This window comes from Festucalex cinctus, chromosome 13, assembly GCF_051991245.1.
Source record: "Festucalex cinctus isolate MCC-2025b chromosome 13, RoL_Fcin_1.0, whole genome shotgun sequence".
NCBI lineage: Eukaryota > Metazoa > Chordata > Actinopteri > Syngnathiformes > Syngnathidae > Festucalex > Festucalex cinctus.
The window spans coordinates 10553247-10572419 of NC_135423.1; the positions used below are offsets into that span (position 1 = coordinate 10553247).

Sequence of the window (19173 nt, forward strand, 5' to 3'; positions counted from 1 at the left end):
GCCATACAGCTCCTGGCCCTCACAATCACTGGAGCTCCTCCAACATTCCCCGCTGATAGCCGCTCAAACAAGTCTGAGGACTAACAGTGACTCAGCCATTCCTATTGTGGTGACCCCGGACTGGCTGCCTTGAAAACACCATCCAATGGGCACGCATGTCACCGTTTTAAACAAACAACCTCAAAACTCACTATAGTGTACATTTTAGAGTTAGAGAACCAATCCATCAATTTTCTGAACCGCTTATTCCTCACTAGGGTCGCGAGGGCGCTGGAGCGTATCTATCTCAGCTGGCTAATAGTAGGTTACTATTGCTCTCTGAGAGGCAGGATGAAGCTAACTAACGTAAAAATACAAAGAACAAGAGAGTAAGGGTGGAAGAATTAGAACTACAAGAAGCTAGGCTTAACACAACCATGATGGAATTGTAAACATTGCTGTGTGTTTAGCCTGATTTAATGGCGTAACGATAGTATTTTCGTAAACAAACTAACATTATAGCGTTGTTTTAGCCATGACGTGTACACACATGTAGCTTACATTGGAGTAGACAAATAAGGGATTCAATTGACTATATAGATGAGAGCATAGCTTCATCCAGAACATAAAATTACATGTTTAGTTTTGGGCTTTGGAAACTGAACTAAACACAATTCAGAGTATTAATGCATTTCTGTCTGCGGAGAAGCTACAAAAGCTAGTAAGTTAGCTCATTTCCCATGTAGTAGGCTATTCCAGCAGGTTCTATCATACAAACAGTGGTCTTGTTGTCTGTGAAATGTTAAAAAGAAGCATCCTAAAAATAAATTAAGCATGAGGTCACAGCCCAGTTATTTCAGTCCAGGTTTGGGCAAAGCATGATGAAATGCTTTTAAAAGTTATCAGACATTGGCCAGGAAGTGTGAGAGAGAGGGCCACAAACAGGAAGGAGTTCGGAATGTGCTTCCCGTCGACCGGCTGCATGTACAGGTCAGATTTCTTGGACCATCACGGCTGAACAACTGTACACCAACACACGCACACACGCGCGTGCACACACACTGAAGTAGAGATGTTTTCCCCCAGAAGGTGGGGACTAGAAGGAAAGCGTGAGGAGATAACATTGAGACAGTGTCTCCCTGCACGGTTACAAATAGAAGCTGCCATAATAATTCAGCTCACTCTTGTAATTGATCACCACATTATCACATATTTATAACTGATATTATTCATTTTACTCCCACTGAATGAATTTTGGTAATATTATCAGACTGATATTTACAGGTGTTACCTAAAAAACAGAATATAATGACATCACTTAACTAAGGTCTACTCGGTAGAATCAAGTCAGTGCAGCACACATAGGGTCTACTTTAGTTGTCAATGAGTGTGACCATCTCAATACTAATGCACAGCACCACTCGGTATGCAAATATGATGTACAGCCATCATGTGGTGGACATGGGTGCTCGTCAGGTGAGAAGAAGTGACAATGTCTGAGGCTGTAGCCCACACAAGCATGTCTGTGTAAATAAAATTAACCTTGCTCGTCCTTGAGGGTTTCCTGATTGAATCACACAGGCCCCGATGACGTCATTTAAGTCATATTTCGGATTAGGGAGGGCAAAGAGGAGGAATGAGTCACTCCCTCATTGATGACTGTCTCCATTGAGTGGTCGGATAATTCAGGTACCAAAAAAAAAAAAAAAAAAAAAAAAAAAAAAGGAGAAAAAAAGACAGGCAGAGCACGGCCGCCTAATGGCACTCAAATAAAATGACTTATTGGAACTCGCAAAATACACCTTTTAGGGAGATTAAATAGTATTGATGTCCCCTGCTCATCAGACTGGCACAACAATGAGGAATCCTGCAGCTCGGAGTACTATATGAAAGATGTGTGCTGCCATCCCATGTGGTCACTGTTTGACTTGTTTGCATTAAAGGAAAAAGAAGAAGAGGGAACTTTTCTTTGTGTTTAAGAGCCACTTGGTGTGGATTTTTCTTTTTAAAATAAATACATTTCAATAAATAGATGCAACATCAATTTTATAATTAATTTTACTGATAAAAACCATAAAGACATGGGAGTGAACTTGCATTTGAATTGTATTTTATTCTCTGAGAAGTATGTAGTCAAATCATAAAAACAGTTACAGATGCAAAGATTAGAATATGACACATCCACTTAGTATTTAACAAAATGTTTTAGTAAACAAGTACATTGAGGGAAAACCAAAATTTGAACATTTACTTCAACAAATCTTAGCCTTAGCAGCATTATGTCTGCCTTATCCTGTGATTTGGGTTTGAATTTCAGCTCATGCCTTTCTGTGTGAAGTTTTCATGTTCTTCCTGTGCTTGTGGATTTACTCTAGTAACTCCAGCTTCCTCTCACATTAAATACATTTAAAAAATAAATAAATAAATAAATTGTTGGGTTCATGAAGATTCTAAAAAGGAATGAGAGTTTGCGTGGTAGTTTGTCTCAACATGCCTTGTGATCAGACTGCCACCATAACACAAACCACCAAAGATGGATGGATAAATTGTAATTTAAATTTAATTGTCCAGCCCTAAACATCATTCAGAATTGGTTATTGTAACACAGATCAAATTAATGCATGTTTGTAAAAAGAAAGAAAAAAAAAACATGGGAAGAAGACCTTGAAAAAAATAACTAAAATCACATATTGAATAGAGGAAAGAAAAATATTAATGTTATTATTTTTCAAAATCATCCTGCCCTATTTTTAAACAGAATAGTAGATGTAGTATGAATGACTATTGATTTTATGACACACCAAGTCAAATCTAAGTAATTATATATGTGGTCCAACACAGTGGGTCCTGCTGTCACAGCAAAAATGAGCCAATATTACTTAATTTACACATATAACTTATAGTATCTTTGTTTAATTATCTATCACTCAGTGATAGAACAAGTATAAAAGTTACATTATAATCCAGACGCTGTTAGACTTCTTCCTAATGTAATCTTTGTGCCTTGGCTCAAAAATAGATGTGACTAACATACACACTATGAGTAGATCGTCATTAGGCACATGTGCAATACAAAACCTGTACGCAAAATTCAATATTTACAAAATAATGATTTCTGCCCTGTACAGACTTCACTGCCATAGAAAAACATGAGCATGTCGCCATCTTGTGTTAGATAGCAGGTTGTGCTTTTAAGTTTGTATCCCAAAAAAACAAAAAAACAAAAACAAAAAAAAAAGCTCACAAAATGGAGGTGTATATTTATGTAATCAAATCCGCCTTGGCGTACAAAAAAAGGGACAAAAGTCTTCACAAATCAAAAGTGTATGAAATGACGTCCTGGCATCTGATGAGCGCTTCCTTCTGTACGCCAATGGGAGTGTGCAGGTCGGACACCTGCAGGTTGAGCACGTCGATGTCGCAGCAGCCGAACGTGGCGTCCACGGTCACGTCACCGTGCATGTGGAAGGTCACCTTCTTGTCGCGTGTGGCCAGCAAACACCTGAGGAAGCGCTCTCGCAACTGCGCACGCGCCACCTGTTCCTGCTTCAGCGCCTCCGGGTCTGCGCACGCGCATGAAGTCGAGGAGGAAGAAATGATGGAGGTGCTACAGAGAGCGATGTAGCGAGGGGATTTGGGGTCGAAGCCACGGCTGTGAGGGTCGGGGCCTCTCGGCAGACGAAGTACAGGCACCGGTGTTGCCATTCCGCAAACTGAGACTTTATTCATAAACAGAAAACAAGGGCTAGTAAAGGGTCCATTTGAGTCATCTGCTCCCGTCTAAAAATTCTCAAAGTAAAAGCCACGTTATGGACGCAAGCGGCGACATACACACAGTGCACTGCTGCACAAATGTTGCAAATTTTGACAATAAAAATCAAATAGGTTTGTTACACTTACCGACTCAGCCCTGTTGTTAGCAACCTGCTAGTAAAACAGCACACATACACACACATTAACGTTGCTTGGTCTTCTTCTGTTGTACTTCATTTGCGTCTCGCTGACGATGAAGTTAACCACTGCCATCCTATGGATAGAAATAAAAGTGCAACTCCTTCCAAAAGTACCGTCGTGCTCATAAGTTACACGTGCAAAATTTGTTGGTAATATAGCCTATGCCTGATGTCTATGCAAAGATAATCTAATTATTTTCCTTAGTGCTGTTTTGTTTATTAATAATTGTGAAATTTAGACATCCCTTGAATCACTTTTGTCAGTTGTTGACATCTGACAAATTCTGCCAAGGCAAGTAATATGAACACCACAATATTTGGAGCATGGATGTCAAACTCAATGGTCAAACAACGTTGACCCACTATATGATTATTAGGCTCATTAATGCAAAAACAGTCAGTCTAGTAAGTCTTTAATGATTCACAGTTGATGTGTTATTTTAATTTGGGCGGAAAATGTCATTGTTTTCCTTCATGTTAAACAATTTAGCAAGCATTTATATTCGCCAAATATATTTTTCTGATTGTTTCTGGCCTTCTAAGAACTTCATGAGAGGTTGTGCAAGCGGTAATAATGTTATGGCCGTGTGTGTGTTTTAAGCTTGTGTTTCCATGCATGGGTGGGAGAGCAGTGGTTTCTATGTTTATGGACTGAACATGTTTGTACTCATAAAAGTAGAGTAATGGCTGATTATTGAGCTGGTGATAAGCAGAAGCCTACCAACACACACAATTAAAGGCCCTTTTAAAGCCATCTGCACACACTGATGTAATCAGAACACAATCGGATAAGGGAGTTGTTGTTTTGTAAGTAACTCTAATTCATTTAATGATTAAAATACAATAGAGGTTTGATTTTTATGTACAGTAATGAAGTAATTTTTTCCCCCCAGTTCACAGAGCGAACAAGTATTCAATGTTTTGTTCCCGCATGCCACTCAGGAAAGATTCCTGCCCATCTTTGTCAGCCAGTGTGGATACCGCTCGCTTCATTCTCCTTGGAATGCTCATTGCCCTTTACATGGTGGCTGGCGCCGTCTTGTTTTCTTCCTTAGAGCGATCAGCAGAAATTCTGGCCCACCAGCATTGGCAAAAGAGACTAAGGGACTTCAGTCACATGCATAATATTAGTTACCAAGATCTGAAATCTCTTTTACACCACTACGAGGAAGCCAGGATGGCGGGCGTCCGTGTGGAAAGTGGCAGAGCTCTGTGGGACGTTCCGGGAGCTTTTTACTTTGTGGGAACTGTGGTGTCCACCATTGGTGAGTTCAGAGGATCAGTCCAAAAGAATTTGCACCATGAGATAGAGTAGTTGATGATGGCACATTATATCTTATAATGGGTTTTAAATAATTAAAGTCCAGACTTTTAATTTTAAGTAAGTGTTCCACAAAAGTATGACATTCACCACTGAAGAATGAATGTCATTTTAATAATGATAATACTATTACATTTTATTTTTATGTCTACTGAATTTGACACATAATAGAGAAGAGCTTGCCTTTTACATTTGAATAATTAAAAAACATTTCCACATATTTAAAATGAGGCTTACATCATAATTGCGTCACAAGTCAAAATGGTGCTCTCATGCTGTATTCCTGGACAAGAGAAAGGTGGGAAATCGGACTTTCCGACTTCAGACCATGAAGTGTGCATGGGAAGGCTCCTTTGAACTTGGAGATCTGAGTTGCAAAGTTGGAGAAAAAAAGACCTAGACATCACCGACCAGCTTTCAATCTGGCGTCACTCGACAATAGAGACAAACCGTGAATATGGCAAAACATAATTTACACTATTATAACCACATTTAACTCTTTAGTTATTATGACATTAGTTCAGTTATTCGAGGTAATCAAGGTATCCAATGTGATATGGACTGCCTTGCTCTAACCACAACAATTGTAATCAGGCATTTGTTGGCCATTTGCCTTGAGCACTTTGAGGTCAGAAGTGGGACAATCCGAGTGATAATTCCATCTTCCCACCTTCCTCGAATGCAGCATTAACTTGTTGAAGCTCTCTGCTCATTGAAAAATATTAGACTTTGGATTGTTGTAATTTGATATGTGTGTACGGATTATTTTGATTTAAAAATGTAATGAAATGTCATTTGACTACTACATTATAAAAAAAAATCTGCAGGGTTTATAAAATAGTCACATTTAAAAACAATACAATATTATGTTTGTTCACTCTGTAAGGTGCAGGAATATTAGAAGTGCTAGATAAGCTACACTGATTCAGTCACACAGTGCGGAGGCGTTTCAACCTCCAGGACAGTCCATCAATATCCCTCTAAATCATCAGGAACAAACAAGTCATTTAGATTAAAATTAAACAAATTTGATCGAAGAAAATCAATTGCTTGCTTTATGACTATTTCCACTATCTTTAGACTGCCTTTGTCACTGTGGAAACGTTGGAGCAAACAACATTAATCACAGATCAATGTCCTTTCTTTTTTTCTTTTTTTTACTGCAACTTCCATGTTTACTGACATTTAATGATGTAACCGTGAGACAGTTGATGTTTCACAATAGCCAGTGATTCATACAGTGGCATTCAAAAACAACTTTTCTATCTCTGCTTCACAAAATTTTGCATATTGCCTGCACACAGTTGTTCAATTTATGTAGAATGTTGACCATTTTAAGTAAAGTACTGATCTTTCCATTTGTTTTTCTGCATGACAGACTCTTCCTGGTTATTTTGGTTCTGTCTACAAACTATCAATAGTTCATGATTCTTAGCTATTCTTCGGTATTTCTAGCTACTATAAGTGCTTTGGTCTATATCCTATGGAAGGACCCATAATCTGTGACACATTCAAAGCATACGATGCCTGATGTAGCAAAGCGGCCCCAGACCAGCTGATGTCTTTTATACATTTTAGTAAGTTAGGGTATTTGGGAGAAACTACAAATCCCATCCTTAATACATCGCATCATTCATGTTATTCTGTGCAATGACAGCCTTGTTTCTCGATAGGGTTTGGTGTGACGGCCCCATCCACAATAGCAGGGAAGGCCTTGCTCGTTTTCTACGGCTTCTTCGGCTGCTCGGCCGCCATGCTGTTCTTCAACCTCTTCTTGGAGAGAGTCATCACAATGTTGAGCTTCATATTATTCTGGTGCCACTCGAGGAGAATCCGACACAGCAGACTTGAGACTCTATGCTGCCGACGTGGCCACAAAAACGAGTGGAAGCCACCCACGTACCAAGTGACCCTGTTGCTTTTCGTTGTCGTCATGGTCGTCGCTTGCGGTGCGGCCTCCCTTTACACGGCCATGGAGGGCTGGACTTACCTAGAATCTCTCTACTTTTGCTTTGTGGCCTTCAGCACGGTGGGCTTCGGGGACTTTGTGAGTGTCCAGAGGAAGCAACACGAGGGCATCCGAGCGTACCAGGTGGCAAACTGCGTCCTGATGCTTCTCGGGGTGTGCTGCACGTACTCCCTCTTTAACACCGTCTCTGTGATGATCAGACAAGGACTCAGCTGTATAATGAGGACACTGGCCAGGGCTTACAGCCGTTTTCTGGAGCTCAGCTGTCTGTCTGACTGTATGGTTTGTCCACGTGCAAGTGATGCGTGCTGTTGTGATGAGGCTAAAGTGGAAACAGTTTGCCACAGACAACTCTCTGACAAAGACAATGAACTTGGGGAGAATTCAAGCAGTAGTAAGGAATCACTTCCTATTGCAGTCATTTGAAATCTTGCAAATAATCTTTTCTTGTGTTAAACTTCCTAGCCCTAGCTCACAAGTGGATTCATAATATTGCATATTTTATTAAATTTGTCAACGTCTGCGCTTGCTTTGATTGTGTAGGCCTTGAGAGGACTACGAACCATAAATGATAACTTCGAACTGGACCCCACATTGCTCACTGTAAGGCAATAAGAACCATGTGATTTGTTCTAGCCAATCATCAAAGAAGATAATTCAATTAAATTGTTTATTTCAAGCTTAAGGTTGAATAAAACAAAAAAAAGATCATATATCAAATCTATATTTACAGTGCAAACATCCTCAAGAACCACAGCCAAATTTTTGTGATAGACCAATATAAATCATTTAAAAACTGGGACCTATAACATGTAAACCAATTGAAAAAAAAAAATCTTCCAAGAGGGGAAGTAAAAATAATCAAATGAGATAACGTGGACAAGTGTACACACCCTCTTCGGTGATTGTTTTCAGAATTAACCAAACACATTCAAACCCATGTTACATACGAGTCAGCACATCTGCCGCCATTTAAAGGATGGCCCATTTTTTCACTCTGATTAACCTCAAATAAAATTTAGATGTTCTAAGACGGGCGCGACACGGTGCGTGAGTGGTTAGCACGTCCGCCTCGCAGTACTGAGGACGCAAGATCGAGTCCGGGCTTCGGCCTTCCTGGGTGGAGTTTGCATGTTCTCCCTGTGCCTGCGTGGGTCTTCTCCGGGTACTCTGGTCTCCTCCCACATTCCAAAGACATGCTTGGGGGGTTGATTGAACACTGAATTGTCTCTAGGTGTGAGTGTGAGTGGTTGCTCGTCTCTGTGTGCCCTACGATTGGTTGGCAACCAGTTCAGGGTGTCCTCCGCCTACTGCCCAAAGCCAGCTGGGATAGGCTCCAGCACCTACACATACATACTGTGACTGGTATTTCAAAGTTTTTATATTTCCCTACATTACTAAGGCCGTATGGACAATTCCATCTGACCCACATTCCTAAAATATGCATGTTAATTGAAGATTCAAAACTGTACATAGGTTTGAATGCGAGTGTGAATGGTTGTTTTTCCCATGCAATTGGCTGAGTGTGCCCCTTGTCTCTTGCCCAAATTCAGGTGGGATAGGCCCCAACTCATCCGTGACCCCAATGAGGACACACGTGATTAAGGCTGTGTAAATCAAATATGTTTTCAGCTAATTTGTGAATTTAAATACACATTTGTGTGTATGCACTTAGGACACTTGGATACTGTAGTTTGACTCTTGTCTTGTTAATGTTGATTAAATATATAATATTGTAACTATTATTTTATGGCTTCATACTGTCATCTTTGTGCATGTGCTGGGATAGTTTTTGTACTGCATGTGTTCTTGGAACAAGTGTTTTCTTCAACTCTTTTGATCATTTTTTCCCCCTCAATATATGTATACATTTCTTTTATTGTACACTGTAATACATTTCAGTACACAGCGAAATTTTGACGGACTGCTTATGGCTTGATTGTGTTTACCAGTTAATAGTATTGTCAGTTTTAATCCTCCATATAGCTCCATCCTCTTTATGGCGTGCTGGGGTGGTATCGCTGCGCCTGGCGGTGCGCAATATAGATCCTCTTTGTTGGGGGATATGAAAAGAGCTTAAATGAATATGTACAAAAGAGCAACTAATTATTTTTAATTTTAAAATAAGTCATATTAATAATGAGGCTCATTTTAGGACGTTTTTTCACACTGCGTGGAGGTCAAGCAATGTTCGGGCGGAGGGATACACTCGTCCGAGTAGAGCATGACAGGCCGGCGTCTCTCGGTTGAGGTTTCCGGGCAACTCTACCGCAATAACGGTATTCTGACTCAACAGATTCTCAGCTGTATCCGCGAATAAAGCCGAATTAGACTCAAGTACCCCCGGCAGAGTGTGCGTCATTGAGGTATTTTACGTCTCAAAGCTTCAACTTGACGTTTTTTTCCCTTCTCCATCTTCGCAGAGCTTGAAAAGTCGAAATGGTGAGTACCAGGCCAACGACGTGGTTAGCTAGCTTGGACATGAAAGTGGATAGCCCTCGATATTGTCGTCAACGATATTAAAACGGCGTAGATGAGACGCATTAAATATTAAGAGAATCACTTTAAAGTCGGTCTCGTGAATTAACGTTTAGTCCAGTTTTGGGCGTTCATTAAAATATTTTTAAATAAGCCCAGCTAGCTAAAATGAGCGATTCCAATGTGGGATTTATAACGGTCACTTACGGTTATGTGTAATTAATTTTGGAGGCTATTTCCAATATACCTATTCGTTTTATATTGAATTACATTTATGTGTCGCAAAAGCCTCTATTGCGCACCTTGTATGTTGTGCTGTGGAACTAAATGGACGCCGCATCCATGGCGTTGCGGCGTAATAGCACGCAAGTCATTTCGATGATTTACAAAGGCGTTTCGTTTAATCCTTTGCTGCACAAGCGTTTTTTTTTTTTTTTTTTTTTTTTTTTTTGCAGCCTCCTTGTAGCTAAATGTGACCGAAGAAGAGTGGGCGTGGTGGTGCAAAGAGGGGCTGCTAAGAATAGACCACCCCGGCCCCGGTGTTATCTTGAAACTCATCTCGTCTCTTATAACCTTTCGCGAGGAGGCAGAAGCATAAAAATGATCGCTCACGCCTTCGTAAAATGCTCGCGCAATAAGCCGTCTGCAGCCGTGGCCGGCGGCTCTCGCTGGTGTGCATCAACAGGGGGTTGTGGATCTACTTTGACATGCGCAACAAGCGTTAAAAAGCGTATTCGCCACCCCAATTGCATTACATAAGATCACTGCCCACAGGTAGTGGTTACACGCGTGTGATGTTTAGTAATCGAGTGCTTCGTAAATGACGGCGTGCTTCCTGCGCCATGCTGTTGAACCGCATTCTGCTCCTGCTGAATGAGCTTCCATGGCACCCCCCCCCGCCCCCAACCCCTTTCCTCCTCCTGTGCCACCCATCCAATCCCCCACCCCCTCCCGCTTCCAACCAAGCCATGCTTGGCGCAGTAGGCTGTCATCATCTGCAGTGCACCCTTCACAATGGGAAGAAACTAATTCCAAACCTCCTTAACTATGCTCAAACAAAACCTACTTCTGGATTCTTTCCAATTGATCATCTCATCGATATTTACAAAGAAAATATAATTTGCGTTGTCATGCATCATTCTTACTAATCACATCTCCACTTCCATCTAGATGACTTGGATAAATTGACTTGAATATCTGCTAGCATTGCATCCACCTTGCACAGGGGTGCACTGATAACACTTACTTAGACGAACAAGTACTTAAATTTGAGAACTGATATTTGATAATGACATTTTGCCTTGCTGTTTTGTTAAAAATGTGTTTTATTGTAAAATATTGGTCAAAGCTAGAGCTGCAGCAATTAATCTAGTATTGACAACTAATCGATTATCAAATTACCGGTACTCAACAATCATTTTGATAATCAATATTTAGACCTTGTTTATTTAAATTTAAAATAATCCAAATTCTCCTGTATTTCAGCGTTAAACAGGAAATGTTCAGTTTTCTGTAGACCTCCATGAAAGCAGTTTTTGTTTTGTTTTTTTGTTAAACAAAATGAAACATTTGAAAACTGCAAATCTGTTTTTACTTTGGCAAAAATGTTTATCACTGTTTGCCAATTTTCTGATATGTTGCGGACCAAACCAGTAGCTGTATCAGAATCATTGCAAAATTGTCTTTTAAAATTTTTTTTTAAGGTTTTTTTTTTTTTTTTTTTCCCCTAGATCTAGTTCGATTAATTGGGAAAAATAATTGTCAGATTAATTCTTAAAATAATTGTTAGTTGCAGTCCTAGCCAAAACACAAACTTTTGTTAAACATATCATGCGTTACTCAAACATAAGACTTCTTATACACACAACCAACAGATCCTTTGAAATACCCATCCATTTTCTGTACTGCTCATTCTCTCTCTTGCCATTGGTGAGTTTTAGCTGCCTGCAGAATGGAGCATTGCTGGGTGGGAGGGTACGGCTGGAGGGCGTCCACCGCAATGGCGAGGCATCTCAAATTAAAAATTGAGAGAGCGGCGTTGCCATGATGTCAGACACCCGCCTCCAATACAAGTGGAGCCTGCGGAGTGATTTAGGGCTATTTTGGCGGGCTTCTTCACAGGTAACAGCATGAGGGCAATGGAGGAAGCCTTAATAAATGCAGTCTCTCATCGTCCTGAGCTTTGGGACACACGAGCGATGACATACAGTGTTGTGAAGAAGACTGCTCCCTGCTCAGCCTGAAATGTACCGTGCCTCGAAGCGGTTTTGGTGGAACTGTCGTTCACAAACAAGATGAAATACTCAGTTCCCACTCAACCATTAGTAAAGGATGCACCCATTTACTTTTCTGCTGCTTGTCTCCTCCTTGAAATGAACAAAGTCAGGGCTGTCTTTTGCAACATTAAAAGATACATCTTGTCGAGTTGCGGCCTACTTTCTCGTCTAAATCGTAAATGTGGGCAACTGGGCATGCTGCTCCCAGGCGCTGTCGTTTTTCCACACTGCCACAAAACCCTTCACACTTGACCAAGTGCTGTGTGAAAAGGGCTTGTGACTTTGGGCGATATTTGGGGTACACCGTGGACTGATCGCTAGACAACCACAGGGCATGTATCGAAGAACAACCATTCATCCTGATTCCTGACAAAACCACTAAAATCGAGTGCTACTCTTCATGTGTAATAAGTTTTTGTGTGTGTGTGTTCAAGTTAAAGCAGCTATATAGAAGATTTAAAATTTCAAATCGCGACTGCTACCTGTGGCCAAAAACAAACTGCACGCTCGTACACGCTGCGCGCACTCGTACGTGCACGACCTAATTACTGAAGACTTAGAGGCTGGATGTTTTCAGAGGTATTTTCGGAGGTAAGAAGTTGTATAAAGTTATACAAAGCTGGCCACTTCTGTCAATCATCAATTCATGGAATAAGACTCTTCCCACTAAACAATTAACATCCACGGGACGTGCAGATCATATTGCATTGGACGGTCGAAGATCAGTTCTGTACTGTACTCCAAAACGATGTGCAAATTACTACTGCGGGTGTCTGGGGCGCGCTAGATGTAGATGGTGGTCTCTTCTGAGTAGACTCCATTGCAGCGAAATACTTCACTAGCTCCGACTTCGGGACTCCAGGAAACAATGAGCGAGAACACGCTTGACGTCACATTGCGGGAAATTCGAACCCGAGTACTTCCTGAAAAATATTGGTCAGAGGCTTGAAGAAGTACCCATTGTGAACAGCTAAGATGTCGATCTACTAATTAGAACATGTTTTAGTCATAAATGGTTAAATAAAAGGCTATTGTAAAGATATTTACCTACATTTAGCTGCTTTAAGATTTGTGAGTTTCTTCACATCATAATGATATACAACTGAGTATATCCTGTTCTTTGTCGTATGATGTTTCAACCTCCTTTGGTCAGTTTACAAATTCTAACTGCCTCTATATTGTTTAGTATTAAGAAAATATTTAATCTATATTATAAGAGTGTGCACAGGCATATAAACAAATGCATTAGCTTGATAAAGCTGTGCAAGCTTAATTGTTGTCTATATTGTCCAATTATTATAACCACTGCAAATACCAGTGCTGTTTGAGTGAAGTTTTCTCATGATTACACAATGTCTTAGTTGTGTTACGACATTAAAACTAGAGCTTGAGACATGCAACAGGTAGGCTTCTCATTGATAACAAAGTGAACCTTACAGGGTTTCAAATTAGATTTAAAAAAAAAAAAAAGGTGCTTAGTGGCGGTGATCTTCGGTGTGCTACATAGGCGACCCTATTCACGTCTCACTAATTATAGCAGACGTGTGTATTTCGGGCCTTGGCGTATTTATACTCGGCCCTCATCACACTTTCACGGCTTTAACTGGACACGCTGACTGAGTTGGACAGGCTTAGTAAAGACCTCACACGGGTGTCAGAGTGACATGTCAGGTGAAGTTAAAAATGAATTATCATAGCACCAGACTCATTTTTTAAAAATATTTTAATCACAGGAAATTAGCCTCTGAGTTGGGCTTGATAGTTAAATCAGTGAGGCCAGATCTCTCAGTATTCAAGTATGGTTCAGTTATAGATATAGTTGTACAAAAGTAATGATTCACTTTGAATAAGAGTCAGAGATGGAATTTATCTTAAATTCAAGTACGCCACTAAATTTGAATGCCCCAAAAGTTGTCAATTTAAAATAAATAAATATAATGCAGTACAGTTTCTTTGTATTTCTTTTGGGGATATTACCACAGAATGTTACCACAGATGACTTGGGTAAATTGTTGACAATTTTCCTATGGGCAAAGTGTTCAATTTTTGTAGGTTTGTTTCATAGAGGTGAGAAATCACATCGGTCGTATGGCAGGTCTTATCATTGAAAAGTGAGCTTCTAGTGATTTATCAATGTCCTCTTCTGTCAACAGGCAGACCAGCTGACCGAGGAACAGATCGCAGGTGAGTGACATAGCACAGCCATGCTTTTAGCTTTAGCAGCTCCGAGGTGACAGAGAGATGATCGACTGCGGAGGATAAACACTTAGCCTGCGGTTGTCACTTGGTATTCTTCGACAAGCTGCTTGACATCATTCAGCCAAAGCAGAAATCAACGGGGCTGTGAGTCAGTCTCCTCTGCAAAAACCTTATTTTGGAGTCAACGCTATAAATTCACCAGAGCTTTTCTTAGGCATCCTTCCAGCATCCATTTATTTAAGCATTTTTAAGGGTTGAATGAGTCATAAACACACAGACACACAGTGCTACCGCTTAACTTTGCGTGTGTCTTTACCACTTGTGAGTCTCTCTGTGTCATGGGGACCCATGTGTGTTAATTGTGTCAACGTGCAGAGTTCAAGGAGGCATTCTCGCTGTTTGACAAGGATGGAGACGGAACCATCACCACCAAGGAGCTCGGCACTGTCATGCGCTCCCTGGGCCAGAACCCCACAGAGGCCGAGCTGCAAGACATGATCAATGAGGTCGATGCAGACGGTAAGGAGGAGATCAACACAACTGGACTTGATGTACTGGACGTACTCACATATTCAACGTAATTAGGCCATTTTATCTATTAGTATTTATTTGTTTTATTAAGTGTGCACCGATCGATCGATTGAGATCAATATTTGCACCAATTTCCTTAATTTGGGGAATTAGTGATCGGCCGATAACCTTGCTCTACAAGATGAATTCTGGCGGTATTTGTGAGTCCACAAACTCCTGAGAATACATCTTGTACCGAGTCCGTTGATTTTCATTGGTTTGGACCAATCACAGAGTGACATTGTATTAGGGGAGGCACTCTCTTAAAATGTTTCCTTTGTTCTTGTTTTTCTTATCTTATTCTTTGCTGCATGACCGATTCCTGTTTCATGTACAGCACTTTGTATTCAACAATGCTTGTTGTAAAGTGCTTTCTAAATAAAGTTGAGTTATTAGTCCAGTAGAGGGCCTCATTGTTACACTTGTTGAAGCAGTGTTTCTCAATTCCGGTCCTCAGGGCCCCCTATCCAGCCCAATTCCCAATGCAGCTGATTCCAATGACAGCTAATCAGCAAGCTCTGGAGAAGCCTGATAACGATCCTCACCTGCGTTGGAATTGGTAGACATGGAAAACAGGCTGGATAGGGGGCCCTGAGGACCGGAATTGAGAAACACTGTTGAAGAGACATGGTTTAGTCTTTGTCATTTGATTTTGATTTTATTAGTTTCAAACAAGCACAGCAATAAAACTATAACAAAGGAAATAAAAAAATCACAATATGATAAAGATGCAAGTTTGAGAAGGGATAGAAATAAGCAAAGCGTATCAAGTTATCCCCCTTTACATAATTTAAAATCAGAATCCATAAACACATGCACAAGTACTTCAATATATTTTCGAAGATTCAAAGAAGTTTAAGGACAAACCTCCTTGTGAAGGAAAATAGTAAAAGAGTCAACTTGTGTTGATCCTCAGCAAAGCTTCTGGAGCTTCATCTTTGTTACTATGCTATTTGACTCGCTGCACAAAGCGTTAGAACATGTTGCAAGGGCACAATATTAACCTTAACCACAAACCACTGATAAGACATAAATATAAACGGTCAAAATTATTAGTTCAAGTTAATGTTTATAACTAGACTAGATGTTAAAATACAACATCTTTTGGTTATCAAATGAATCATTTTCTAATAAATAAATATATAAATAAATAAATAAAATGGCTGGGAAAAAAAAAAAAGTTGTGCCCCCACCCTCCATACACCTCTCCGGTTCACAATTTATCATCAAAGATCTCGTCCAGGCATTACATTGTCTGGCAAAAAAAAAATGTAGCTACTGAATAGGTTTGTGCGACGGCGTATTAGTGCCACGTAGAAATATATACATATATATATGTATGTTTAAGAGGGCGGGGTCAATATGACAAGAAAAAAAAAGTGGCAAATTTTCTACTTTTTTTCTCGTCACATTAAAAAGTGGCAAATTTGACAGTTTATAAAGTGGCAAATTTGCCATTTTCTTCTCGTCATATTGCCCCCGCCCCCGAAAAAAATATATTTGTATGTGGCCCTAATACGCTGTCTTATGTTTTCAAGTACATTTTTATTTTTCATGGCAATTGCTTTGTCTGCTTCGTTAGGTAACGGGACCATTGACTTCCCGGAGTTCCTGACAATGATGGCGAGGAAGATGAAGGACACAGACAGCGAGGAGGAAATCAGAGAAGCATTCAGAGTCTTTGACAAGGTCTGGAACACTGCGAAACAATTGCCATGGCCCTTTTTATGCCAAACGTTGGCACGTATATCATTTGTCTCCTTGTGATTCTTTCTGACCTTTGTTTGAAGAATGCAGTGGCTGGACGTTTAGTTAGCCAGGTGTGAATGCCCTCTTAGAATCGCTGTATTTATTTGTAATATTTTGACAAATTAATCACCTTTTTGGGGCCTCTACTTGCCTGAAAATGTAAGTTTTTCCAAGTACAGTGGTACTTTGGCTTAGAAATTGAATTTGTTTGAATGAAATTAGATTAATTGCTATTAATCCTTGCCAGCCAACCCCAATCCCCTGCCCCAAAACACACCCAATTTTTCAATAATGCAAGCAGTACTCAACAGTATGTTGTACTTTTAAAAACATACAGTAATTTAAGAATGTTAAAAATCTGCTTTTCCATCATAATTTCATCTTTGAATAGTGCTGTTCCTTTTCGTAGCAGTGTAATCTTCATGACTCCTTAAAAATAATTCATTTATTTCTGACTACTTTCAATCAAGTCAACAAAGTTAATATTTTTCCCCTTTTATTACTTCCCATTAAATGCTTTGTTGTTCTTTTCAGAAGAACATAAAAACATGAACACGCCTTAACTTTTATACTTAAGCCAGCAATTAAAAGCTGATGTTTTTCTGTTGTAAAAAAAGAAAAGAAAAAAATAATTGGTACGCTGTTTTGGGACTAAGACTAGAAACAAGTGCAATTCATACACGTCTTAGAATGTTTTATTCATATGAGGTTTTAGAAGTCGAACAAGTGGGTGTTTGTAAGAATGACGGGATTATGTTTGCATGCTCCCTCTGCAGGACGGCAACGGCTACATCAGTGCAGCAGAGCTACGGCACGTCATGACCAACTTGGGGGAGAAGCTCACTGACGAGGAGGTGGACGAAATGATCCGTGAGGCCGACATTGACGGCGACGGTCAGGTCAACTACGAGGGTAAGATGATACTTTTTCTTGGTGATGACCCGACCCAACACAGCAGGAAATGGCTCAGAGGCCTTACATGGCGCATTGGCCAACATTTGATGCGTGTGTGTGTTTGTCTCTTTCAGAATTTGTCCAGATGATGACCGCCAAGTGAAGAGACGGCTGATTTTTCTCTTAAACGTTGCTTGTCCTCTTAAGATCACTTTAAGAACAAAAAGGAACAATTATCAGCTGATGACACCCCCCCTCCCATTTACCCCCCTAATCAAATCCAAACCAGACATTTCATGTAGAATTTGGCCATTTGTTCTTAATACATCCAAGTACTTCTGAGGTATCTGTTAAACATACACCTACAGAATAATCCCTGTAGAAGTTAATGGACCAAGCTTTAAGAGGGCCAACGGCCTTTTACTTCAGACCAAGATTCTGCCGAGTCACCCAGCTCATGAATAATTTAGAGGAAAGAGCAGCGCTGCCACTGCAAGGGAGGGGGGTGGGATAGGAACCGATGCCACCGATCACTTTAGAGAAGTCGGTTATTTAAAATCTTTCCGCTTCCGCAAAGAACCTCGCCTCTCTACTAGCACCAGTGGTGATTTTCTCAATACCAATTTGACTACTCTTCTTGCATGCAGCCGTTCTGTGGTGGTCTCCTGTCTCGACAAGGTGGTTCTGATCCCATCAGAGGTAGTGGTCAGATATTGTACACAGTGGAGGTATATACTTTCATATATAGCTATATATCTGTAAAAAAAATATATGTGTCACTATTGGTTATTTCAAGAGCAACTAGTTGCAGTCTGTGGTGTTCATTGGTGCTTGGTTGGAAATGAGCAGTTCAAAAGTTTGGCTAAGGACAAGTGACTGATTGATCCCTGTTGTTTTGAGCGGGTGGCTTTACATGTTGCCGCGGCAACCGAGCGGAGACACTAGTGTGTCGTGTTGCTTGAGGCTGATTGTTGTGAAGACGCTCATGAGGACTGTTGTTAATACATTTGTTCTGCAAACGGATATCCTGACGATACAATATTGATGTAATGCTTTCTAAATGTGTTCTCAATTATTATGTATTGATGACAAACTTTGGTCACGAAATCTCTCTATCTACAGTATATTGGTGTGTCGTAAAGTTTGCATTGCCTGTTGTTGTTGTACTAAATGGCCCGTGCTCTGTTTTCTCTTTGGTTTTGAAATGTGCCATTATGCTCCCCAAATGCCTCAACCTAAACATCTACGGAACTCTCACACTAGAAGACATAACAGTTTGCACTTGGTATTAATCATGTGGATATTGCAAAAAGAAAAGAAAATTTGACTGCTGCGATAACAACTCGAGTTTCCCTTATTTCTCATCTTTGTTGGCTGTTCTATCTTGAGTTTGTAGTCCAGTGATTTCAACTCCACCCTGCTTGCTTGTTTTACTCAAAAGAATGCATATACTATGCTGTATATTTACAAATACCTTATGTAGTTGGCCTGTTCTAATAAAACATGAGAAGGGGTTGTAGCATTTAATTGAACTGGTTTCAGCGTTTTAACACTTGAGGTGAGTCATCATGGGAGGGGATTGAAACTCGATACCACTCCGAGGCATTTCAATCACAGCGACGTTTGATTCGGATACGAGGAAGTAAACGGTAGTGGACTGTTAGCTTCTGATGGTGTCTCAAAAGATGTAAAGATGTGATATATTTTCCATAAATCAATAAACTGAATGAGCTTTACTTCAGCCTGAATTTCCCATGTCTACTTATGATCACATGCAACATTTTA

The 19173-nt window shown here is 40.2% G+C and overlaps 3 protein-coding genes across 3 annotated transcripts; 2 read left to right on the plus strand and 1 right to left on the minus strand.

Moving 5' to 3' along the window:
- Window positions 1–2072: 2072 nt before the first annotated feature.
- On the minus strand, window positions 2073–3991 carry gemin7 (gem (nuclear organelle) associated protein 7). Its single transcript, XM_077541388.1, has 2 exons — window positions 3880–3991; window positions 2073–3698 (listed from the first exon to the last, which is right to left on the minus strand). Exon 2 carries the CDS (start codon window positions 3682–3684, stop codon window positions 3289–3291), a length of 396 nt encoding a protein of 131 aa, XP_077397514.1. The 5' UTR covers window positions 3685–3698; window positions 3880–3991; the 3' UTR covers window positions 2073–3288.
- An 872-nt stretch (window positions 3992–4863) lies between these two features.
- Window positions 4864–7650, plus strand: kcnk20 (potassium channel, subfamily K, member 20). Its single transcript, XM_077541736.1, has 2 exons — window positions 4864–5197; window positions 6927–7650. Exons 1-2 carry the CDS (start codon window positions 4864–4866, stop codon window positions 7646–7648), a joined length of 1056 nt encoding a protein of 351 aa, XP_077397862.1. The 3' UTR covers window positions 7649–7650.
- A 1781-nt stretch (window positions 7651–9431) lies between these two features.
- calm3a (calmodulin 3a (phosphorylase kinase, delta)) lies at window positions 9432–19129 on the plus strand. Its single transcript, XM_077542084.1, has 6 exons — window positions 9432–9664; window positions 14130–14160; window positions 14551–14694; window positions 16328–16434; window positions 17271–17406; window positions 17523–19129. The coding sequence occupies exons 1-6, from the start codon at window positions 9662–9664 to the stop codon at window positions 17549–17551; spliced, it is 450 nt and encodes a 149-aa protein (XP_077398210.1). The 5' UTR covers window positions 9432–9661; the 3' UTR covers window positions 17552–19129.
- Window positions 19130–19173: the final 44 nt, after the last annotated feature.

What these genes read in the sequence shown, in the direction of transcription:
- gemin7 (XM_077541388.1), bottom strand. Translation starts at nt 3,684, where the DNA reads ATGGCAACACCGGTGCCTGTACTTCGTCTGCCGAGAGGCCCCGACCCT.
- kcnk20 (XM_077541736.1), top strand. Translation starts at nt 4,864, where the DNA reads ATGCCACTCAGGAAAGATTCCTGCCCATCTTTGTCAGCCAGTGTGGAT. An exon ending in AACTGTGGTGTCCACCATTG is followed by an intron (nt 5,198 to 6,926) that starts GTGAGTTCAGAG and finishes GTTTCTCGATAG; the next exon opens with GGTTTGGTGTGACGGCCCCA.
- calm3a (XM_077542084.1), top strand. An exon ending in CAATGAGGTCGATGCAGACG is followed by an intron (nt 14,695 to 16,327) that starts GTAAGGAGGAGA and finishes CTGCTTCGTTAG; the next exon opens with GTAACGGGACCATTGACTTC. An exon ending in CGGTCAGGTCAACTACGAGG is followed by an intron (nt 17,407 to 17,522) that starts GTAAGATGATAC and finishes TGTCTCTTTCAG; the next exon opens with AATTTGTCCAGATGATGACC.